At 48.2% G+C, this 22997-nt stretch overlaps 1 protein-coding gene across 2 annotated transcripts in view; it reads left to right on the top strand.

Moving 5' to 3' along the window:
• The window catches only part of exoc3 (exocyst complex component 3), a 44913-nt gene that overhangs the window by 17965 nt on the left and 3951 nt on the right, over positions 1–22997 (top strand). For both annotated transcript variants that reach the window (XM_038796822.1, XM_038796823.1), the window contains 7 exons: positions 3449–3566; positions 7134–7259; positions 15212–15312; positions 15910–16020; positions 16500–16656; positions 17479–17601; positions 17919–18080. In XM_038796822.1, coding sequence (XP_038652750.1) covers positions 3449–3566; positions 7134–7259; positions 15212–15312; positions 15910–16020; positions 16500–16656; positions 17479–17601; positions 17919–18080 — 898 coding nt within the window. The remainder of the gene's footprint in view (positions 1–3448; positions 3567–7133; positions 7260–15211; positions 15313–15909; positions 16021–16499; positions 16657–17478; positions 17602–17918; positions 18081–22997) is intronic.

Below are 22997 nucleotides of genomic sequence, written 5' to 3'. Positions count from 1 at the left end.
CTTCAGTGAGAGAGATGGTTGAATAGAGAAGTGATATTAGTTTGAGGCAATAGGAACCAATATGAGAGAAAATGAAGACATTCAAGGCTTCTGTGTGACACAGGCAGGTCCTACATAGTTTGTTTTTTTTTAAGATAAATCTGGAGTACACAATTCAATTTTACCAATTAAGGGGCAATTTAGTGTGGCCAATCCACCTAACCTGCACATCTTTGGGTTGTGGGGGTGTGACCCACGCAAACACTGGGAGAATGTGCAAACTCCACACGGACAGTGACCCAGAGCCGGGATCGAACCTGGCACCTCGGCACTGTGAGGCAACAGAGCTAACACACTGCGCCACCGTGCTGCCCTGGGTCCTACATAGTTGCAGAAGTGGGGTATGAGGTACGTAGGAGTGGAAGCATGAAAAGCTGGAAAGGCAGAGCGGGCTTCAGCAGCCATGGGGTTTGGGAGTCAAAACTTGCAGTTGACACTGCTGACTTTTCCACCAATACAGTGCCTTGTGAGGTAGTTTGGACTCCTAGTGGAGGTATTAAAACTTTAATCATAATTTTGGGAACCCTAATTTTCTGTTAAATTGAGCTGAATTTTCAGCTGCCATTGTCTCATTCCAGTGATGAAAACTTGCACACGGTGTCACTAAAAATGATAATAAAGAGAAATACAAAGTCAGACGAAACATTAAAATGTCGGAACAGGCAACGGCCATTCAGCTCTTCAAGCCTGTGCAATTCAGTTAGATCATGGATGATCTGTACAATTTCATTTATCTAACTTGGCTCAATAACTCATTATCGTGTTGCCTAACAAAAAATCTATTATTCTCAGTCTTCAATTTTTCAGTTTATCTACCCTAGGTATTTAAGTGAGCAATTCCTCCTACCTCTTTTTAGAAAAATATTTTAATTAAAGCTTTTTTCAACCAGGATTTTTACATAACAAAAAAAGATACCCCGGCGGACACTTCACTGCTCCCCTAGAAAGTCGAGGTTGCCACCGCCGGGAGAACCCCATCAAGGACCCTCTCAAGGCAACTTTATTTGCTCCAGGCTGAGAAACCCAGCCATATCGCTAACCCAGGTCTCCACACTCGGGGGTTTCGAGTCCCTCCACATTAACAAGATCCTGGCTACCAGGGAGGCAAAAGCCAACACCTCGGCCTCTTTTGCTTCCTGCACTCCCGGGTCCTCCGACACCCCAAATACCGCTATTGTTGGACTCTACTTCACCTGCGTGCCCAAAATCCTGGACATAGCTCTTGCAAAGTCCTACCACAAGTCTTTAAGGGCCGGGCATGCCCAGAACATATGGACATAGTTCGTTGGACTCCCTGCACATCTCGCACACCTGTCCTCTATCCCAAAAAACTTGCTCATCCTTGTCGTCATGTGAGCCCGGTGCACCACCTTAAATTGAATCAAACTGAGCCTGCCCAGGGCATAAGCCCACAGGCCCTTATCCAGCTCCTCGCCCAGCTCCTCCTCTCACTTGCCCTTCAGCTCCTCCACTGAGGCTTCCTCCGCCTCCTGCAGCTCCTGATATTAATCCAACACCTTCCCCTCTCCTACCCAGATGCCAGACATAACCCTGTCCTGTATCCTTCGAGGGGGTAACAGTGGAAATGTCCCCACCTGTTTCTTGAGAAAGTCCCAAACCTGGAGGTATCTGAAAGCATTTCCGGGGGGGCAGGCCGAACTTCTCCTCCAGTGCCTGCACGCTGGGGAAAGTCCCATCTATAAACAGGTCCCCCATCCTTCTAATGCCTGCCCTATACCAGCCTTGAAACCCCCCATCTATCCTGCCCGGAGCAAATCTATGGTTGTTCCGTATCGGGGTCCAAACTGAGGCCCCCTTCTCCTTCCTGTGCCTCCTCCACTGACCCCAGACCCTCAGTGCTGCCGTCACCACTGGGTTTGGGGTGTATCGTGCCAGCGAGAATGGCAGCGGTGCCGTTACTAGTGCCCCATGCCTGGTGCCTTTGCATGACACCGCCTCTAGCTGCCCCCACGCTGACCCTCCTCCATTACCCACTTCCTAATCATGGCCATATTCGCCTCCCAATATAAGCTGTAGTGCCCACACAAATCCCGGGATAATCCTGTTCACCCGCTTGAAAAACAATTTGGGGATGAAAATAAGGAGGCACTGAAAGACGAACAGGAATCTGGGACAAACCGTCATCTTCACAATCCGCACTCTTCCCATCAGGGAAAGCGGGAGCATGTCCCACCTTTTAAAGTCCCTCCATCTGCTCTACCAGCCGAGACAAGTTGAGCCTGTGTAGGGCATTCCAGCTCTTAGCCACCTGTATACCTAAATATCGAAAGCTCTTCTCCACTATCTTGAGCGGGAGCTCCCCCAGTCTCTCCTCCTGCCCCCCCCCCCCCCCCCCCCCCCCCCCCCCCACACACACACACACACACACACACACACACACACACACACACACCCCGGACCAGTTCCTTGAAGTCCTAAGCGCTGTGGCCAATGGCTCAATTGCCAGGGCAAATAGCAACGGGGACAGGGGGCATCCTTGCCTCATCCCTCGGTGCAACCTGAAATATTCCAACCTCAGCCGGTTCGTGGATACACTCGTTCCGGGGGCCTGATGCAGTAGCTTGACCCACCCTATGAATCCCTCCCCGAATCCAAACCTACCTAACACTTCCCACAGGTACTCCCACTCTACCCTGTCAAAGGCCTTCTCCGCATCCATTGCAGCCACTACCATTCCTACTACCTCTTGTGTGAAATAATACTTCCTTACACGAGTCTAGGTCTCATGTTAAGGTTGTGCCCCTTTTTCGGCATTTTCTATCAGGAATTTTAAAAATTATTTCGTGGTATAGGTGTCGCTGGCTAGGCCAGCATTTCTTGCCAATCCCTAACTGCACTTGAGAAAGTGTTGGTGAGCTGCCTTGAACTGCTGCAGTGCATGTGGTGTAGGTATACCTACAGTGCTGGTAGGAATGTAGTTCCTGGATTCTGAGCCAGCAATAGTGAAGGAAAATGATATAGTTCCAATTCAGGATGGTGTGTGGCTTTGAGGGGCGCCGGCAGCTAAGGTAGAGATCGCGGGTTTGGAAACTGTTGCATCTTGCATATGGAACACACTGTTCCCATTGGGTGGTGGAGAGATTTAAAATAAAAATTATGTTGACCCTATCAAAGCCTTTAGGCCAACCAGAATATATAAGCCTAGAATCTGCCATCTCAATTTAACCCTATTAACCACGATATCATTCTTCCACATCTGTGCTGTGTCCCCTCCAAGGTCAGTATATCCACCCGGAGGTGTGGTGTTCAGAATTTAAAGCAGCATTTGTACCATAAAGCTTCCAGATTTTGTCTTTTATGGCCTGCTTTGGTTGTTCAGTTTAAATTTTACCGAGTTTGTACTGCTGAATTTTGCTTCTAATTGAATTCTGATGTCTTTACTGAATAGTACAGATATGATGGGGCACCCAGACCTAGCTCCAGAGGTGGACGTGAAGACCTTGGAACCCTTACTGTCAAACAATATGGCCAATGCTCTTCTCACCAAATACATGACAACTCTTACAGTGAGTTAATAGCTTCTAAGGAGCGGAGTATAACAGTTATGAAACCTGCATTTGCACCCTTTCTGATAAAACTAGATCTATGGCAGATTTTCCACAATTATTTATGGTTGTGTAGTCCGAATCGGAGTGAGGAAAATACACACTGACCTTTCTGCAAATCTAACGAAAGATGGGAGACGGATTAATTTTTTTAAGTCCGTTCACAGCACAGCCACCAAATGTTAACTGACAACCAAAGTCCAACAATGATTCATTTGACATTTTTGTTGTCCCTTTTTTTCAAGCAGGCTGCCTCTTGGTTATTTATTTTTTGAACGAATGAAGCACTGCAATGGCAAGGAAGTCACTGGGAATTTAGCAAAACATCTAAGGATGGTGTGAAGACTGGCAGAGAGGTGGAGGAGCTGCTTCCTTCATCTATGGTGCCACAAGAGGCGCCAATACAGATGACAGGCAGCTAGTCTACCATTGTGAGGTGTGTCTGGACCACCTTGCTCATCATTGAGGAATGGGCACCCATCTGAGAGATAAGGTGCCGCATCTACCTCCCACATTGGCAGTGACCTCCTGAGGTCATTGCCTGTGTGAGGGCTTTCAGACCCAACACAACCGTAGGAACCCCTGATTCTGTTCCTGGAGCTGCCTCCATGAGACTTGCCACTCAATGGGCAAAGCTGTGCGCTCGTAGCTCAGTATCAATGTAGCGCTCATATTCCGCATGGACTCCTTCATGACAGGTTCATAAACCCTCCAGGATCTCCACCTGATCTCCCTGCACATCACACTGGACACCAAAATGTTCTGCCTCCTTGGTAACTCCAGAAGCTCATCATCGCCTCATTAGGGGCGGCACGGTAGCATGGTGGTTAGCATAAATGCTTCACAGCTCCAGGGTCCCAGGTTCGATTCCCGGCTGGGTCACTGTCTGTGCGGAGTCTGCACGTCCTCCCCGTGTGTGCGTGGGTTTCCTCCGGGTGCTCCGGTTTCCTCCCACAGTTCAAAGATGTGCGGGTTAGGTGGATTGGCCATGCTAAATTGCCCGTAGTGTACTAAAAAATAAGGTTAAGGGGGGTGTTGTTGGGTTACAGGTATAGGGTGGATACGTGGGTTTGAGTAGGGTGATCATTGCTCGGCACAACATCGAGGGCCGAAGGGCCTGTTCTGTGCTGTACTGTTCTATGTTCTATGTTCTATCTGTCTTGGACTCAGCATGGTCCTGATCTCCAGTAGTCCTCTGACTGCCGGCACCCTGAGCAATCCCTGCCTCCACCATCTGCTCAAGCAAGTGTGATATGCCCTCATCACTGTGTGCTACCATATGATCTGGTGCTCTGTGCCCACCAACATGCCAGTCTCTGTGCTGGCGCTCGGTGCAGAGAGAGGGTGTGACATGGATGCGTCTGCCATCTGCCCCTGCTATAGTGTTAACGGAGGGTAGTCTGCTTCCTGTCTGGCTCTATGGATGGCTCATTGGAGGGAGGAAAACAATTGGTCAGTGCTATTAGTCATATCACACAGTTACCGTCCATGGATGTGGCCGGGTACGAGTGATATCAATGGCATCACAGTCGCTTTGTGATTGGTGAGCCGCCGGACATTTTCTCGGAAATCCATATGAGGGATGAGATAAGCTACATTTGTTTCACTCTCCGCCTGTCTCACTTCTGCCAATTGGGCTCTTGCCTTTCCCAGTGACTCAGTCCAAAGATGTGCAGGTTAGGTGGATTGGCTCGGCTAAATTGCCCCTTAATGTCCAAAAGGTTAGGTGGGGTTACTGGGTTACGGGGATGGGGTGGAGGCGTGGGCTTAAGTAGGGTGCTCTTTTCAAACTCGATGGGCCAAATGGCCTCCTGCATTGTAAATTATTTGACTACAGCCTCCCTCTGACCTGAGGACCATCCTCCTCACTCTCATTTGAGCTCCAAGGCTCCCAGCTCATGGCTGGTGTGGATTGCCAGGTTTGCCACCCCACCACCAGTGACGGATTTCTGGGCTATGTTGTGATGGCTATGTATCTCCTGTAAGTGCAAAGCTCCATTCAATACGCAGCCCTCCACCTCCGCACCATACTATGCTGTGCCCCACCCCCCTTCACTCCAGCGAATCATTTGGGCGTTCCGAACCCCTTTACACATCTGAACCTTTGTTGAGCCCAGGGTTTCGGATCTTCTCTCCAACCTTAACAGATACGTGCAGAGGTCTCCCTGATTCCTGCACCGATGGGTGCAACTAAGAAAGGGCACCCTTCCTCAGGTCTTCACACTGGACCATGCCAACTCGGTACTCACCCCTGCCAAGTGTAGATCATTTTTCTGGCATTGTATATGCGTGAGCCGGATCAGATTGTACCCTCTAACCTCAGCAGGCACCTCTGCCCAGGCTGCCTTGGTGATGTGAGATGGCCTCCTCCTTTCATCACGCGGCAGTCACTGCCTTCTGAAGGGCATGTAGACAGTCATCAGAAAATCTGGGGGCGTGCTGCCCACTTTTAGTGCCCCTCAGCCTGGAGTGTACTCGAGGTGCTGCCATGATGCAGACCTCCCTTCTGTCCTCCAATGTCTTCAGCAGTCTCTGGCAGCTGCATTTAAACTTTCTGCCGGGTCGCCATTGGACCCGGTACCTGCCGCACTCCTGCCCCCACTGGCCTCGCAGACCCCATTTGGACACCTTTCATGCCATTATATATCAGCCATGATTGAATGGTTGAGCAGACACGATGGGCTGAATGGCCTAATTCTGCGCCTATATCTTATGGTCTTGAGCTGGCGGATACTTAAGCGGACAACCAGCATGACATTGCATTTTTTCATTGATTTCAGGTGGAACCGGGAAATATGGCCACTTCTGGTCCTGCCTGTCACGCGCATGTAAAATTCTCATCTTTGTGTAGGCAGAGGCAATATGGTTATATGAAAGAAAAATTATTATTGTCAAATTCATATGACTATTTTGTCTGAGGGTATAACTAGCAAGATAATGAGGAGGGGGGACCAGTGGATGTAGTATTTTGGATTTTTAGAAAACATTTGACAAAAGTTTATTACTTTTTTACTATCTACCTTTAACCAGTCGCTTTTATTTTTTTTATAAATTCAGAATACCCAATTCATTTTTTCCCAATTAAGAGGCAATTTTATGTGGCCAGTCTACCTAACCTGCACATCTTTGGGGTGTGGGGGCAAAGCCCACGCAGACATGGAGAGAATGTGCAAACTCCACACGGTCAGTGACCCAGAGCCGGGATCGAACCTGGGACGTTAGCACCGTGAGGCAACAGGGCACTGTTCCCACTGCACCACTGTGCTGCCCCTCAGTGGCTTTTATTTTAATTACAAATCTGTCATGTAGAACTTCAGATTTGTCGTAACCTCAAGTAAAATCTTCGTTTTGATTGTTTTTGCTTTATTTCTGAAGCTTTGAAAGAAGTTGATGGTCAGTTTTTATAAAGATCTTGCTCCTTAGGTTGTCCTTTAGTCTCGCGCTGAGTTTTGATTCCATTATTTAAACTTCAGCTGTTCAATAGGAAATTAAAACAAAATCAAATACTGACTACTTTATTCCTTACAGTCTAACATTATTGGCTGGCTACGGAAAGCACTTGAAACTGACAAGAAGGATTGGAAAAAGGAACAAGAGCCAGAAGCTGATCAGGATGGTTACTATCAGACCACACTGCCAGCTATTGTATTTCAGGTATTCTCAAAACTCCTCAATTATATCTCTTGCAAATACTCTGAATGCATTTTAACATTTGGACATGCTGACATGGTTAAACTGCTACTGGTGATAAGCAAGATGAGCTTTAGCTTCCAGTGCAGCTCTGCTTTTGTTTTAAGTTGTTCCTTCTCAGCCTACCATGGGGGTCAGAATTAAGATGACAAAAGTGAATTGTCCCCAAAGATGTAAAAACTATTGTTGTACCCCTCGGAGCTCTCCTCTTCTTGTGTCTATTTCTGTCAGGTTCCCCCCCTTAAAATTCTTGTTCACATGTTTAATGGAAACTGTCCATGTAAACTTATCGCAGTGTAAATATGGTCTCAGTCAGTGGAGGCACTGCAGCACCACATTGGTGGAGGGTGGCGTTACACCATGGGCAGTGGTCATTATGCATCTGGGCATAAGAATTTCTTTTTTTTTTTTAAATAATTTTTATTGAATTTTTCAAAATACAAACATTTTAACCCCCCCTACATTTACATTTAAATTATAACAAAACAAAGTCAAACCCCCCTACTTAACAAGAAAAAGAAAAAAATCCCCCCCCCCCCCCTCCCCGCGCGTCCCCCCCCCCCCCCCCCCCCCCCCGCCCCCCCGCCGGCGAACCGACAGTCAGACCAACTTATCATTTCTAGCAGCGTCCTCGGGCAGGCCTTGCCCGTGCCACCGCCGCTACCGTACTTCCTTCGTCGTTGTCCCCCCTCCCCCCCCCCCCCTCCCCCCCCTCCCCTCCCCTCCCCTCCCGGGTTGCTGCTGTCATGGCCTCAGTTTCTATCTCTGATCCAAAAGGTCTAGGAAGGGTTGCCATCGCCTGGAAAACCCCTGCACCGACCCTCTCAGGGCGAATTTGATCCTTTCCAATTGGATGAAGTTTGCCATGTCGTTTAACCAGGTGTTAACACTCGGAGGCCTTTCGTCCCTCCACTGAATCAGGATCCTCCTCCGAGCCACCAAGGACGCAAAGGCTAATATTCCAGCCTCCCTCGCCTCCTGTACCCCCGGTTCCACCCCAACCCCGAAGATCGCAAGTCCCCATCCTGGCTTGACCCTGGACCCCACCACTCTCGACACCGTCCCTGCCACCCCCTTCCAGAACTCCTCCAGTGCCGGACATGCCCAAAACATATGTGCATGATTCGCAGGGCTTCCCGAACATCTAATACACCTGTCTTCACCCCCGAAAAACCGACTCATCCTTGTCCCCGTCATGTGGGCTCTATGCAGTACCTTAAATTGAATGAGACTTAGTCTCGCACATGACGACGACGAGTTGACCCTCTCCAGGGCGTCTGCCCATGTCCCGTCCTCTATCTGTTCCCCCAGCTCTAACTCCCACTTATCTTTCAGCTCCTCTACTGGTACCTCCTCCACCTCCTGCATAATCTTATAGATGTCCGAGATCTTCCCCTCCCCGACCCAGACCCCTGATAGCACCCTATCACTCACCCCCCTGTCGGGGAGCGCGGGGAACCCCGCTACCTGTCGTCTGGCAAATGCCTTCACTTGGAGGTACCTGAACGTGTTCCCCGGGGGGAGCCCAAATTTCTCCTCCAGCTCTCCCAGGCTCGCAAACCTCCCCTCTATAAACAAGTCCCTCAGTTGTCTAATACCCGCCCTCTGCCAGCTCTGGAATCCCCCTCCTGTGTTTCCCGGCGCAAATCTGTGGTTCCCTCTTAGTGGTGCCCCTATCAGACCTCCCACTTCCCCCCTGTGTCGCCTCCACTGCCCCCAGATCTTGAGGGTGGCCGCCACCACCGGGCTCGTGGTATACCTCGTGGGAGGGAGCGGCCATGGTGCCGTTACCAGTGCCCCTAAGCTTATGTTGCCGCAGGACGCCCTCTCCATGCGCTTCCAGGCTGCCCCCTCCCCTTCCATCATCCACTTTCGTACCATCGATGTATTTGCCGCCCAGTAATATCCTGAAAGGTTGGGTAACGCCAGCCCTCCACTATCCCTACTCCGCTCCAAAAAGACCCTTCTAACTCTCGGGGTGCCATGTGCCCACACATACCCCATGATACTACTCGTTACCTTCTTGAAAAAGGCCCTGGGAAGGAAGATGGGCAGACACTGGAACAAAAACAAGAACCTCGGGAGGACCGTCATTTTAACTGACTGCACCCTCCCTGCCAGCGACAGCGGCACCATGTCCCACCTCTTAAACTCCTCCTCCATCTGCTCCACCAGTCTGGAAAAGTTCAACTTGTGTAGGGTCCCCCAGTTCTTTGCCACCTGCACCCCCAAATACCTAAAACTTTTAACTGCTCTTTTGAAGGGGAGCCTCCCAATTCCCTCCCCTTGGTCTCCCGGGTGTATTACAAAGACCTCACTTTTCCCCAGATTTAATTTATATCCCGAAAAGTCCCCGAACTCCGCTAGTATCCCCATTACCTCCGGCATTCCCCCCTCCGGGTCTGCCACATACAACAACAAATCATCCGCATAGAGCGAGACCCGATGTTCCTCCCCTCCCCTTGTCAGTCCTCTCCACCCCCCTGAACCCCTCAGTGCCATCGCCAACGGCTCAATCGCTAATGCAAAGAGTAAGGGAGATAGGGGACATCCCTGCCTAGTACCTCGATGGAGCCCAAAATATTCTGACCTCCTCCCGTTTGTTACCACACTTGCCATCGGAGCTGAATAGAGCAGTTTTACCCACTTGATAAATCCCTCCCCAAACCCAAACCTTTCCAACGTCTCCCACAAGTATTCCCACTCCACCCTGTCAAATGCCTTCTCCGCGTCCAGCGCTACCACTATCTCCGCCTCCCCTTCCACTGCTGGCATCATAATCACATTTAACAATCTCCGGACATTTGTGTTAAGTTGGCGTCCCTTCACGAACCCCGTCTGGTCTTCATGGACTACCCCTGGCACACAGTCCTCTATCCTGGTTGCCAGGACCTTTGCTAACAGCTTGGCATCTACATTTAAGAGGGAGATAGGCCTGTAGGACCCGCACTGGACCGGGTCCTTGTCCCGCTTCAAAATCAAGGAGATCAGGGCCTGCGACATTGTTGGAGGCAGAACCCCCCCCTCGCGCGCCTCATTGAAGGCTCGCACCAGCACTGGACCCACCAAGTCCACAAATTTCCTGTAAAACTCCACCGGGAACCCATCCGGCCCCGGCGCCTTCCCCGCCTGCATCTGGCCTATCCCTTTAATTAGCTCCTGCAGCTCTATCGGCGCCCCCAACCCTTCCACCAGCTCCTCCTGTACCTTTGGGAACCCCAATTTGTCGAGAAAGTTCTTCATTCCCCCTCTCCTCTTCGGCGGTTCAGACCTATACAATTCCCTATAGAAGTCCCTAAAGACCCTATTCACCTCTTGCCCCTTCTGCACTACATCCCCACCCCTCTCTCTCACTCCCCCAATCTCTCTGGCTGCATCTCGCTTACGAAGCTGGTGTGCCAGCATCCTGCTCGCCTTTTCCCCGTACTCATACGCCGCACCCTGCGCCCTTCTCCACTGCATTTCCGCCTTCCTAGTGGTCAGTAGGTCGAACCTGGCCTGCAAGCTACGCCGCTCCCTTAATAGCCCCTCCTCTGGCGCCGCCGCATATTTCCTATCTACTTCTAGGAGCTCCCCCACCAGCCTCTCCCTTTCCTGCCTCTCCTTCCTCTCTCTGTGTGCCCTTATGGAGATCAGCTCTCCTCTAATCACTGCTTTCAAGGCCTCCCAGACCGTCCCCACCTGCACCTCACCTGTGTCATTCGTACCCAGATAGTTCTCAATGCCCGTTCTCACCCTTCTGCACACCTCTTCGTCCGCCAACAGCCCTACATCCAGGCGCCACAACGGGCGTTGGTCCCGCGCCTCCCCCATGTCCACGTCCACCCAATGTGGTGCATGGTCCGATATCGCAATGGCCGAGTACTCCGTGTCCTGCACTCTCGGTATCAGCCCCCTGTTCAATACGAAAAAAATCGATCCTAGAGTACACTCTGTGGACGTGGGAGAAAAAAGAATACTCCCTCGCCCTAGGCCTACCAAATCTCCATGGGTCTACCCCTCCCATCTGCTCCATGAACCCCCTTAACACCTCTGCCGCTGCCGGCCTCCTATTCGTCCTGGAACTCGATCTATCCAGCCCAGGGTCTAACACCGTATTAAAGTCCCCTCCCATGATCAGGCCCCCTGCCTCCAGTCCCGGGATGAGGCCCAGCAGGCGCCTCATAAAACCCGCGTCGTCCCAGTTCGGGGCATACACATTTACCAGTACCACACTCTCTCCCTGCAGCCTACCCCTCACCATCACGTACCTGCCCTCCTTGTCTGCCACCACCTCTGCCGCCACAAACGACACTCTCTTTCCCACCAAAATCGCCACCCCCCGGTTCTTGATATCCAAGCCTGAGTGGAACACCTGTCCCACCCACCCCCTTCTCAGGCGGACCTGATCTGCTACCCTCAAATGAGTCTCCTGCAGCATTGCTACATCCGCCTTCAGTCCCTTCAGGTGTGAGAAGACCCTTGATCTTTTGACCGGCCCATTCAGCCCCCTTACGTTCCACGTGATCAATCGGGTCGCAGAGCGACCCGTCCCTACTCCCTGTCGATTAGCCATGTCTTGTCCCTTGCTCGCCCCGGGTCATCCCTTCTTTTCTGACCCGCTTCCCATAGCGATGGCCCCCCCCCCCCCCCCCACCCCCCCCGGCTCTCCCCTTCTCGTCCCTGGTCTTTCTAGCAGCAACCCGGTGTCCCCCCCCAGTCCCCCCCCCTTCCCCCCCCCCCCCCCCCCCCCCCCTGGCTAGGACCCCTCCTAGCCGCGATGTACCCCACATCGTACTCCCGAGAGTCAGCTGGTCTCCGCTGACCCGGCTGCTCCTGCCACATTCCGACTCCTCCCGGTTCACCCCATCTGCGCCCGTGGAAGATCCCCTTAAAACCCCCGAGAAAGACCCGCATAATCAACCCGCTCCCCCCCGTCCCGTCTCCCCAACTTAACGATATAAATACAAATACCCAATGGCAGCTAAATACATAAATACTTAACTACATACTTAAATAACAAAATAATTAACTAACTATCAACTAACAGTGTGCCCAACCATCACCCTCCATCAAACAGTATAAATAACCGCAGATAACCATAACCCGAAAAGAAAAAAAAGAACAAAAAACCCCCCCAAGCACCCAAAGAAAAAGGGTAAGAGGGGTAAATAACTAAGGGAAATTGGAAACGGGAAAAAACACCCCATAAGAAGCCAACGACCCACAATAGAGATTTCAACAGTACAAATATACAGAAACACCCAACAACTCGAAACCTTCAAAATATTCAGAAAAGTCAACCGTTCGAGAAAAAACACCCCAAACACTCCACGAAACTGTTACCCAGTTCCGACCTGGCCTGAAAAAGAAAAGGGCCACTTGCACAATCAAGAGTCCCCCGGCGGCTACGACCGCCGGTGCTCCCAGGTTTTAGTTCGTGTCCAACTTTTCCTCTTGTACAAAGGTCCAGGCCTCCTCTGGGGACTCGAAATAATGATGTTGGTCCTTGTAGGTGACCCACAAGCGCGCCGGTTGCAACATTCCAAATTTGATCTTTTTCGCGTGTAGCACCGCCTTTGTCCGGTTGTACCGGGCCCGCCGCTTTGCCACCTCCGCACTCCAGTCCTGGTACACCCTTACCGTCGAGTTCTGCCACTTGCTGCTTTTCTCCCTTTTAGCCCACCTCAGGACTTTCTCTCGATCACTTAGCCGCTGGAACCGCACCAGCACCGCCCTCGGGGGCTCGTTTGCCCTAGGCCTCCTGGCCATGACCCGGTATGCCTCTTCCAATTCCAGGGGCGCCGGACCGGCCCCTTCCCCCATCAGGGAGCTCAACATCTCCGCCACATATCCCGGGAGATCCGACCCCTCCAGGCCTTCTTCCAGGCCCAGGATCCTCAAATTTTTCCTCCTCATCCGAGTGTCCAGCTCCTCGAAGCGGCTCTGCCACTTCATGTGGAGTGCCTCGTGCACCTCCACCTTTGCCCCGATGACTGTGGCCTCCTCCTCCCTCGCGGCCATCTCCTGCTGCAGATCTTTAATCGACGCCTCTTGGATCGCCTGGGCTCCCACCAACCTGGTGGCCGTCGCGTTCATGGACTCTAAGAGTTCCACTTTCATCTCCGTGAAAAAACGGAGGAGAGCGGCCTGCTGCTCCTCCGCCCATTTCTTCCACTCCTCCGGTGCACCGCCGGCCGCCATTTTGATTTTCTTCCCCCGCTTTTTTTGGGGAGCTGCTGCCGTTTTTCTTGCCGCTCCACTCCGGGTACCGACCATAAAATCGGTCTAGTTCTCCTCAGGGGACCTTCCCCCACCGGGATTCGTTTTTTCAGCGCCGTTGGGGCCCTCCAATTGGCCCAAAAACACCTTTGTTGCAGGAGCTTCCAAATGTGCGGCTTAGCTAGTCATAGCCGCAACCGGAAGCCGCATAAGAATTTCTAATGGGAAAAGTTGGAATATTTGTTACAGATGCCCTCAATAACGGCTAAGATACTGAACCAGAAGCTTAATGTTTTTGAAGTTTTAAGACTGTGCAGAAAGGTCGATGCCTTCCAGGTGATATAAGAAATAGGACTTTGTTATTTTATAAATAAACTTTATTAAAACAAAAGAAAATAAAACAATATTTAAACTTTTACTTCAGCTCTAACTCTAACAGATTACATGTGGTTTCGTAACACAATGGTTCCTATTGCACAACATTGGACATGAACATGCAGCTCTGGTTCCACGATCACAGACGGACAAAGACAATACTTGCATTTGCGAAGCAATTTTTCTTTTGTTAGGGACATTTGTTCAGAATCCTTTTTTAAAAGTCTACCTCAGTGGCAACTTTCATGATCTCCCTGGTCGATTTCCCAGCCTTCTGCCTAACTGACCAAAATAGCATTTCCTGCCTCTCTCTAAGCTCCGCCCAGCCCTTCAAACAAAGGGTCTCCCCTGAGGTGGGCAGACTTGAATCCATTATCGTTATCTGGTTTCTCTACTCCCATTTCTACAAAAGAACAAAGCTATGCCATTCATATGGAACTAACTTTCCATTGACAGACAAATTGGTAAAGAGACTCTGTGATGGGATAATGGTTGTCCCGAAGGACAGTGGATCTTGAGTGGATCATCCTGGCTGAACCGGGGCATCTGTGTATTCCCATTAACAAGGTTAAGTTAACTCAGGCAGTGGGCGCATCCCTCTGAATCTGCTGCTAGCAGTCTTTTCTTTCAGTCTGTTTAACCCTTAAAATGTCTGCTACATCTTGGACCCCATTTCTGGACCCAAGTTCCTAATATTTCCCTATCGTGATGATAAATAAAAAGGGTCGAATGTACATTTTTAAAATGGTGATTGAGTTATATCTGGGCTCCATGAGTTTGACCCCGAAGGAAACATGCCATTGTCAGAATATGCTGCTACCTCAGCTAGTAATGTTTCTTCCCAGAGTTAGGTTATTCCCCTTTGATTACCAGGCTGCCCCAAAACTTGCATTCTTGTATTAAAACAAATTGACTGGATTCTCTCCACACTGTGGTACTTCTGCAAAGCTAGTTTGACGAAGTTGTCACTGCTGCTTTTGTTGTTTAGCCGTTGATTATGCCATTCACAAATATCTTGGAATTCTTTTGTGGCTTTCCGAATACCCGTTGTAACCTCAGTGAAAAGGGATAAGCAATTTTATGGCAGCCGTGTGGAATTTCAGGCCCCTTTTATCATGTACATACAAGCAAATGGTAGTGTGTGTCTCATTTGCTTGTGGTAAAGCAGAACGTCTTTTAAATCGATGGTAGAGAGAAGGAAAATATAACTGGATAGATTTACGCAACCATCCCTCTTGCACTGAACTGTGGTTTGACAGATGTGGGTGTTCTTAGGGTGTATTAAATATGATTGCTGTACACAGAATGGTACGCTTAATTGTTTAAATGGGCCGTTTCAGATGTTTGAACAGAATCTGCAGGTGGCTGCTCAGATCAGCGATGATCTGAAACTTAAGGTGCTGACGTTGTGCCTTCAGCAAATGAACTCTTTCTTGAGTAGGTGAGTACATTTCTCCACCATTCTTGCATTTGTGTTTTTCAAGGTACTTAGAGACCGTGCCATAACGACTGAACTGAGTGAAGTTTTGGTCCTTGTATTCCATTGCTACTTGTGAATATTGGCCAAAAATTCATGCATTTTGTGTTGTGTCAAGATTCATTGCTTAGATGGGCGGCACCGTGGCGCACCGCTGTCTCATGGCACTGAAGATCCAGGTTCATTCCCGGCCCCGGGTCACTGTTTTGGACTTTGCATATTCTCCTCGTGTCTGCTTGGGTCTCACCTCCACAACCCAAATATGTGCAGGATAGGTGGATTGGCCTCATAAATTGCCCCTTAAATGGGGCGATATTTTAGGATGCTTAGACACAAATTGTCTACTTGTAGTCTTATGCCATTCAAAAAAGATAACCCAGATGGAGAAAATAAAGATAAAGGCTTTATAAAATCTAAAGTAGAATATCATGTCATTGAAGTTAGCAGGGAGAGGTTTGCAGGCTTTTGTATTTTTAAATTTTGGGTGAAGACAGAATTCAGATATTTCTGAATTGTACAAAAGCATAATTGCCTAAATCATGGAATTTCTTCACTTTCCAGATACAAAGATGAAGTGACACAATATAAAGATGATCATCTGAAAGATCGTCAGAATCCTCAGTTCTACATTCAATACATGATTGCAGTTGTTAACAACTGTCAGACTTTCAAGTAAATATACAGCTTTATATCTTTACCACACACTTTTGTTGCAATGAATAGTTTCATTTGATTAAAGATCTCCTGTGTAGCTTTATTTTTTTCTGAATCTGTAACTACCACTATTGTGCTGAAATGTTTACATTTAAGCTATACTGCCAACGGAGATCTATATATTTTTTATGAACACTGTATTTGTGTACAATGGAACTCATATCGGAATGCTTCTGGAAGACTGCAAAACTAGCAATGACAGGGCAATTGATCTTTGCAGAGTTCACAGTTTAATTTGAATCAATGCGTAACAACAAGCATATAAATGGCACTACTTAGTATTGAAGTGTTTGCTTTTTTCGCTGTTTCTTGTGCTTGTCGAGCAGTGTAAAAACAAACTGAAATGCTGAGAAATATCTGCGTTTCAAGAAGTTTGAACCTTCTTGAAATTTGCTTTGCTTGATGTAACTAGGGTTAAGTTCATTTGTTTACTGCAGAGTATCTGTCAAAAGTTTGAAGAACAAATATACAAATTATGAGCTAGAGATGGAGGAAGATCATTATGCTAATCAGCCAACAATAGAGCTAATTCTGGATACTATTGCCAAGGATGGGTGTGCCTATCTGCTTGATGAAGTCTTTCTTGATTTGGAGGTGAGTGTACACAAAATGTATCTTCAACTGGGAATAACATCTGGATTGAGTTGGCTCAAGTAAACAAAAATTGTTTTTGGAAGTTTTAAGAACCGGTTGATACAATTACCAAAATACATTATTAAAAGTCCATTATTTAAGATTTTCTTTCACTTTAAAGTTATTTACAATTGAGATGTACTTTATTTGAAACTTAATTCTGATACACTGCTGGGTGTACATTTTGCTGTTCTGGGGGAGAAAATCAGGGGAGATTGGTTTCACAGAATATACTGGAGGTGTATACAGTAAACATGAATTTAGTGACAATGTACAGACCAAGGGAGTGTTACGGTGTTGGTGATGTTGGCTTTTGAATGAGTCATTAAGCCAGGACCCATCTGTTTGATTGTGTAATGCGAAAGAATCTCATGGGACCATTCAAAGTTCCTGGCGAATGTTCTGTCTTGGCTAAAATTTGTTTGGCAATCAGCCAACAAAAACGGGTCATCTTGTTTGCTATTCATCTTTGCCTACATAGTAAGTAACCAGTAATTAATTAACTGTAAAACACTATAGGGCATTCTGAGATGGTAATAGGCACAGTATATTACTGCAAGTCTATTCATTGCAGCTCTGTATTTTTAATTTAGGATCAGCATTTCTTTCTTTCAAATGAGACGAATGATTCAAGGGGATCCAAACCACTATTGTATTTTGAACAATTATAGCGAGGTTAAGTGCACAGTTTGTTTTGTTGAGTACGGGTGGCTGTGCCTGAAGAGTGGATTGTTTGGATTAATAGACATTGTGCACTGCTAAAATCCACACATTTCATTTCAGACCTACCTCCAGGATTTGATGACCAGGAAATGGCTTGGCGGCTCTAACGCAGTGGATATCATTTGTGTTACCATTGAGGACTATTTCAATGACTTTGCTAAAATTAAAAAGCCATACAGCAAGGTAAATTTAGTTCTTAATTTAGAAAAGTCTTTTCAAAATGTCATTGACCCTTACAGACCTAATGTCCTTACTATCACCTATTATTTGTTGTGTTAACGTTTATCAGTCTCCTAAAAATAACAACACCAACCAATTGCAAAAGATCGGGTATCGTTATGTTGTAGCAAGTTTAAGCTGAAGGTGTTATCTGCTATGGATTTCTTTCATTCAGTGAAGTTTGTAGAATGGATTATTCCGGTTTGAAAAGGTGTAATTTCTAACAGCAATTTCCCACGAAATCATCATAGCACCAAAAACAACTTGTGTTATTTACACAGGAAATAACAATAGAAGCTCATCGAAGGGTCGTGGTGGAGTACATCAGGACTATGATGCAAAGAAGGATCACCTTTAGGGGTTTGGATGAGCGCAGAGAGGGAGCCGAGAGAGTGATCAAAGATGCAGAGCAGTTTCGTTTTTTGTTTAAGAAACTTTCAGCCGTAAGTAGTTTGCTTTTCTGTCACCTTTTTGGTTTCAGTGACATTTCTAAAGTGACATATGCTTCATGAGATATAATCAGTTTAAGTATAATCAGTTTAGGTATGAACAATGAGGTCTTGAAATTTTTTAAAGTTCTTCTTGCCCCCCGGTTTGTTTCTAGCCTCCTGTCCAATTTATAGGCAGAATAGATTGTTGAGGGATAGTTTTACAACACTGCTGTGACAGGGAGCTCAACTGATGGGGACACGTTTTGAGCCCCCACGATTTTCTTAATTGATTATAATATGAGGTCCATTGTGGGAGTTTATTGCCCCAATTTCTGGGTTGTGGTTCTGTTGAGCACAGCTCCCAACTGCGAGTGTGACTTAATTGAATTGCCCCTCATATGTCATTGGCCGAACAAATATATATATGAACCACTTGACGCATTAGTTACGTACCTGGTCTCTTCACAGTGGTTTCCCAACGGAATTGCATCAGATTTTCTTTTTTTAAAATAAATTTAGAGTACCCAATTATTTTTTTTTTAATTAAGGGGCAATTTAGCGTGGCCAATCCACCTAACCTGCACATCTTTGGGTTGTGAGGGTGAAACCCACGCAGACACGGGGAGAATGTGCAAACTCCACATGGACAGTGATCCAGGGTCGGGATTCGAACCCGGGCCCTCAGCGCCGCAGTCGCAGTGCTATCCACTGTGTCACCGTGCTGCCCTCGCATCAGATTTTCACCATGAGAAGCAGGCCACGTCGCCCAACTGGTTTATGTAGTAGTTTCTGCTCCGCAGAAGCCTCTTCCTACCCCTCTTTACCGAACCTTACCGATAAATTATTTTATTGCTTTGTTCACCATATACATATTTAGCTTCCTCTTAAATGCATCTGTGCTGTTCATCTCTGCCATTGCATGTGGTTGCTAGTTCCACTTTATCAGTAACAAAGTGCCCTCTGCATTTCCTATTGAATTTTATTGGTGAATATCTGAAAGTGGAAACCTCTTCTCTGCTTTAACTCTGTTCAACCCCTTCATCATTTAAAAGAAAAACTCTTTTTAGGTCTGCCCAAGAATTGTCATTTCTAGAGAAAGCCCTCCTTGATGATAATGTCTTCTAAATTCTGATATCCATGTTAACGGTTTTTGTGCTTCTTTGCTGCCCCAAATCTCTTTTCCAGAATGGAGACAAGAACTATGCACAGTATCTCTTGTTGCGATCTAACCAAATTTAGCATCTTTGCTTTTCAATTCTATCCCTCCCTCCCTCCCTTCCTACCAAAACCTGACACCTCCCACTTTTCTTTCAATTTAAAGTATCCAATTATTTTTTTTCAATTAAGGGGCAATTTAGCGTGGTCAATCCACCTACCTTACACATCCACCTACTTTGCACATCTAAGGGTTGTGGGGGTGAGACCCATGCAGGCAAACGGCGAATGTGCAAACTCCACACAGACAGTGACCTCGGGGCCGGGATTGAACCCGTGTCTTCAGCGCCGTTCCACCCTCGCTCTCATTTTTCCAATTGGGATATAACTTGGTAGTTATCGATGGCAATATTGGGCACACTGTCTTGAAATACCACCCTGATGTTCTGTCTGTTGTACCATTGAGCAGAGCTTTCGTTTGGGGCTCCCCACAATAAATACTTAAATGCGTACGGTCGGCTTAACAAAGGCATGGATTGCACAAAGACTTTAAATAAGATTATTTATTCTTTGTCAGCGTTGTAGTGCAGTGCATAATAGAAGTTGAAGGACTTCTGGTGGCTGCCATGGAATGAGTCATTGCACACAAGGCTGCTCCTGCATGAAGACGTTGGTTTTGGCCCTTTTTACCTAAGTGTGGGTAGTTTTTGTGGTAAAGTGATGTGGAGCGTGTAGAGGAAGTGGTTCTCCCCTGGATCTGCATGTTTAAGGGTTATCAGACTCTGGAGAAGACTGTGAATGATCTGACAAAAGAGTTGGAGGAGACTCGTGGAGCAGTATCAATTACAAAAATGGCAGAGGGGAAGGATCATAAGTTGGAGAACTGCACTTGATAAGTTTCATTAAGGAGGAATTTCAGCTGCAACGAAAGGAAATGCAGACAACTGGTCAAAGGCGATTGAGGGGGCAGTTTCACCTCTTCGAGGGACCCTGGAACGGGTGGAGAAGTGCCTCGAGACGTAGGGGATGACAATCTAGGAGGTGGAGAAGGTGGTGTCCAACCAGAGTATTGGGTCGTTGGGGGCAGAGATGGCGATTCCAGGGGAAATGTCACTGCGGGCGAAGGTGGAGGACCAGTAAAATGGGTCCAGGTGGCAAAATCTGCAGATTGTGGGCCTACTGGAGGGAGTGGAGGGAACGAATGCAACATGCCACGTCGTGAGGATACTGACCAGGTTGACGGAGGGGAAGGTGTTGGGCAAAGCCCCGGAGGTGGTATTTTTGACTGTAGTTTTGTGCTTTTTGCATTTTGGAATTTATGTACGGAAATTAGTTGTTGGTAGGTTGTTGGAGGGGAAGAGATGCTAGTGTATTAGCCAGTGTTTGGGGGAGGGTGCGTGTTTGATGGAGGAGGGTGTTTGGGGGAGGGGTGAGACAATGTGGCAGTTATGGAGGATGAGTTCTGTCACAGACTGGGTAGGCCATTCTTGGATAGGCCTAGGGAATGGGGATGGGGTGGAAGCCTCCGGTGGGAATTGAGACATGGAATATTTGAGGGCTAAATGGGTTGCATAAATGGTCCTGGGTGTTCGCACACCTGAAGAATTTGAGAACGGAGGTGAGTTTCTTGCAGATGAGGTTGAGGAAGGGATGGGTGGGGCAAGTGTTTCACTCGGCGTTTGATTCGAGGTCATGGCCGTTTGCCATTTTTTTGAACAAAAAGATGGGGTTTACGGAATCCAGGGAGGTGCGGACATGAGAGGGGAGGTTTGTGATAGTGGGGTGCTAGTCTGGACGCCAGCGCTCAATTGTGGTGATCCCAGATTTGTGAAGAGGTTATTAGTGGTGATTCCAGATTTGGACTCTCACCAGCTGATCATTGCGGGTGATGGGGAATTTCAATTGTATAATGGAGCCGAGGTTAGATAGGTCAAGCCCCAAGTTGATGGGGAGGTCGAGGGATGGCGCGAGAGATGGGAGTGTTTATGGGGATGGTGGATCCGTGGAGGTTCGGGCGCCCGGGAGAGGGCGAGCATTCTGTCTTCTCCCAAGCGTATAGGGTGCATTCTAAGATAGATTTCTTTGTAGTGAGCCATACGGTGCTGATGGGGTGATAGGGACATAGTATGCAGAAATAGTGATTTTGGGCCACGCTCCGCACTGGTTAGATATTAGACTTTTCTCGGGACAGGCGCAGAAATGGGGTGGAGGGTGGATTCGGGGCTTTTGGCCGATGAGTTTTGTGGGAAGGTGAAAGTGATGATTAAGAACTACGTTGAGCTTAATCAGAATGGGAAGATGCCGACGGGAAGAGTAGTGGGTCAGCTGTGGCGGGAGAGGGGGATACGGTATGAGTATGGGGAGATGTTGAGTCGTATGTTACCCCACCGGCTGCTGCGGCAGGCAGCATCGAGGGAAATTCTTCAGGGGGGGGGGGGGGTGTTGGACTGAGAGAGCATGAATTAGGTGTTAAAGGACTTCTATGAGTGGTTGTACAGGGCTAGTGGGCGAGGTGACGGATTTGGCGCATTTTCTACGATAGGCTGGAATTCCTGGTTAAAGGAGGGAAAGAGGCAGGCGCTGGAGGAGGCGTTGGGGTTAAAGGAGTGGGGGGAAGAGGCAGGCGCTGGAGGAGGCGTTGGGGTTAAAGGAGTGGGGGGAAGAGGCATGTGCTGGAGGAGCCATTGGGGTTAAAGGAATGTATTGGTAGGATGCAGGCGGGGAAGGTGCTGGAGCCTGATGGCTTACCTGAAGAATTTTATAAGCAGTTCACTACGGAGCTAGACCCCCCCACCAGCTGGGCATGTTTAATGAGGCGTTGGAAAAGGGGGAGCTGCCTGCTATGCTGGCACAGGCATTGATTTTGCTGATCCTGAAAAAGGGAAGGAGCCATTGGAGTGTGGCACCTATAGGCCCATTTCACTGCTGAATACGGACGTGAGTCCATACAACGGTATTGGTGTGTAGATTGGAAGGGTGTGTGTCGGAGGAATAAATGGATAGTAGTATTAGGAGATTGTTGAATATAATTATGACTCCGTCAGGGAAGGGCGAGTGCCGGCAATGATGGTGTCCATGGATGCGGAGAAGGCATTTGACCGGGTCACGTGGAGGTATTTATTTGATTTTGGGTAGGGTAGGTTTGGTTTGGCGTTGGCGGGAGAGTGCAGGTGGAGAAGATGAATGTGCTGCCAAGGTTCCTGTTTGTGATTCAAAGTCAGAGTGGGTCAGGCTGGAGGAGGGGTTCTGTAAGGGCTCATGTTTGAGGCTCTGAGGAGGTATGCGGGGAGTCCGATGGTAGAGTTGACTATTAAGATCAGGAATCAGTTGAGAAGGCACTTTACATTGGCCACATGTCAGGGTGGCATGTGGTGCAGTGGTTAGCACTGGGACTGCGGCGCTGAGGACCCGGGTTCAAATCCTGGCCCTGGGTCACTGTCCGTGCGGAGTTTGCATATTCTCCCCATGTCTGCACAACCCAAAGATGTGCTGGTTAGGTGGATTGGCCACGCGAAATTGCCCCTTAATTGGAAAAAGAAGAAAAAATGATTGGCTACTCTGAATTTAAAAAATTTTTTTAAATGGCCACATGTCAGTGCTGACGCCAGTGTGGGAATTATAGGTTTAAACTCGGGGAGATTAATGGGATATATAGGCAGTGGAGGGAGGAAGGGTTGTTGCAGGTCAGGGACATGTTCTCAGAGGGGTAGTTTACGGGGATCGAGGAACTGCGGAAGAGGTTTGAGGTCCCAAGGGGGAGAGAGTTCAGGTACT

The sequence above is a fragment of the Scyliorhinus canicula genome, chromosome 5 (genome assembly GCF_902713615.1).
Source record: "Scyliorhinus canicula chromosome 5, sScyCan1.1, whole genome shotgun sequence".
Lineage (NCBI taxonomy): Eukaryota > Metazoa > Chordata > Chondrichthyes > Carcharhiniformes > Scyliorhinidae > Scyliorhinus > Scyliorhinus canicula.
Note: the sequence above shows the minus strand (reverse complement) of the source record. Positions and strands in the feature narration are given on the sequence as shown.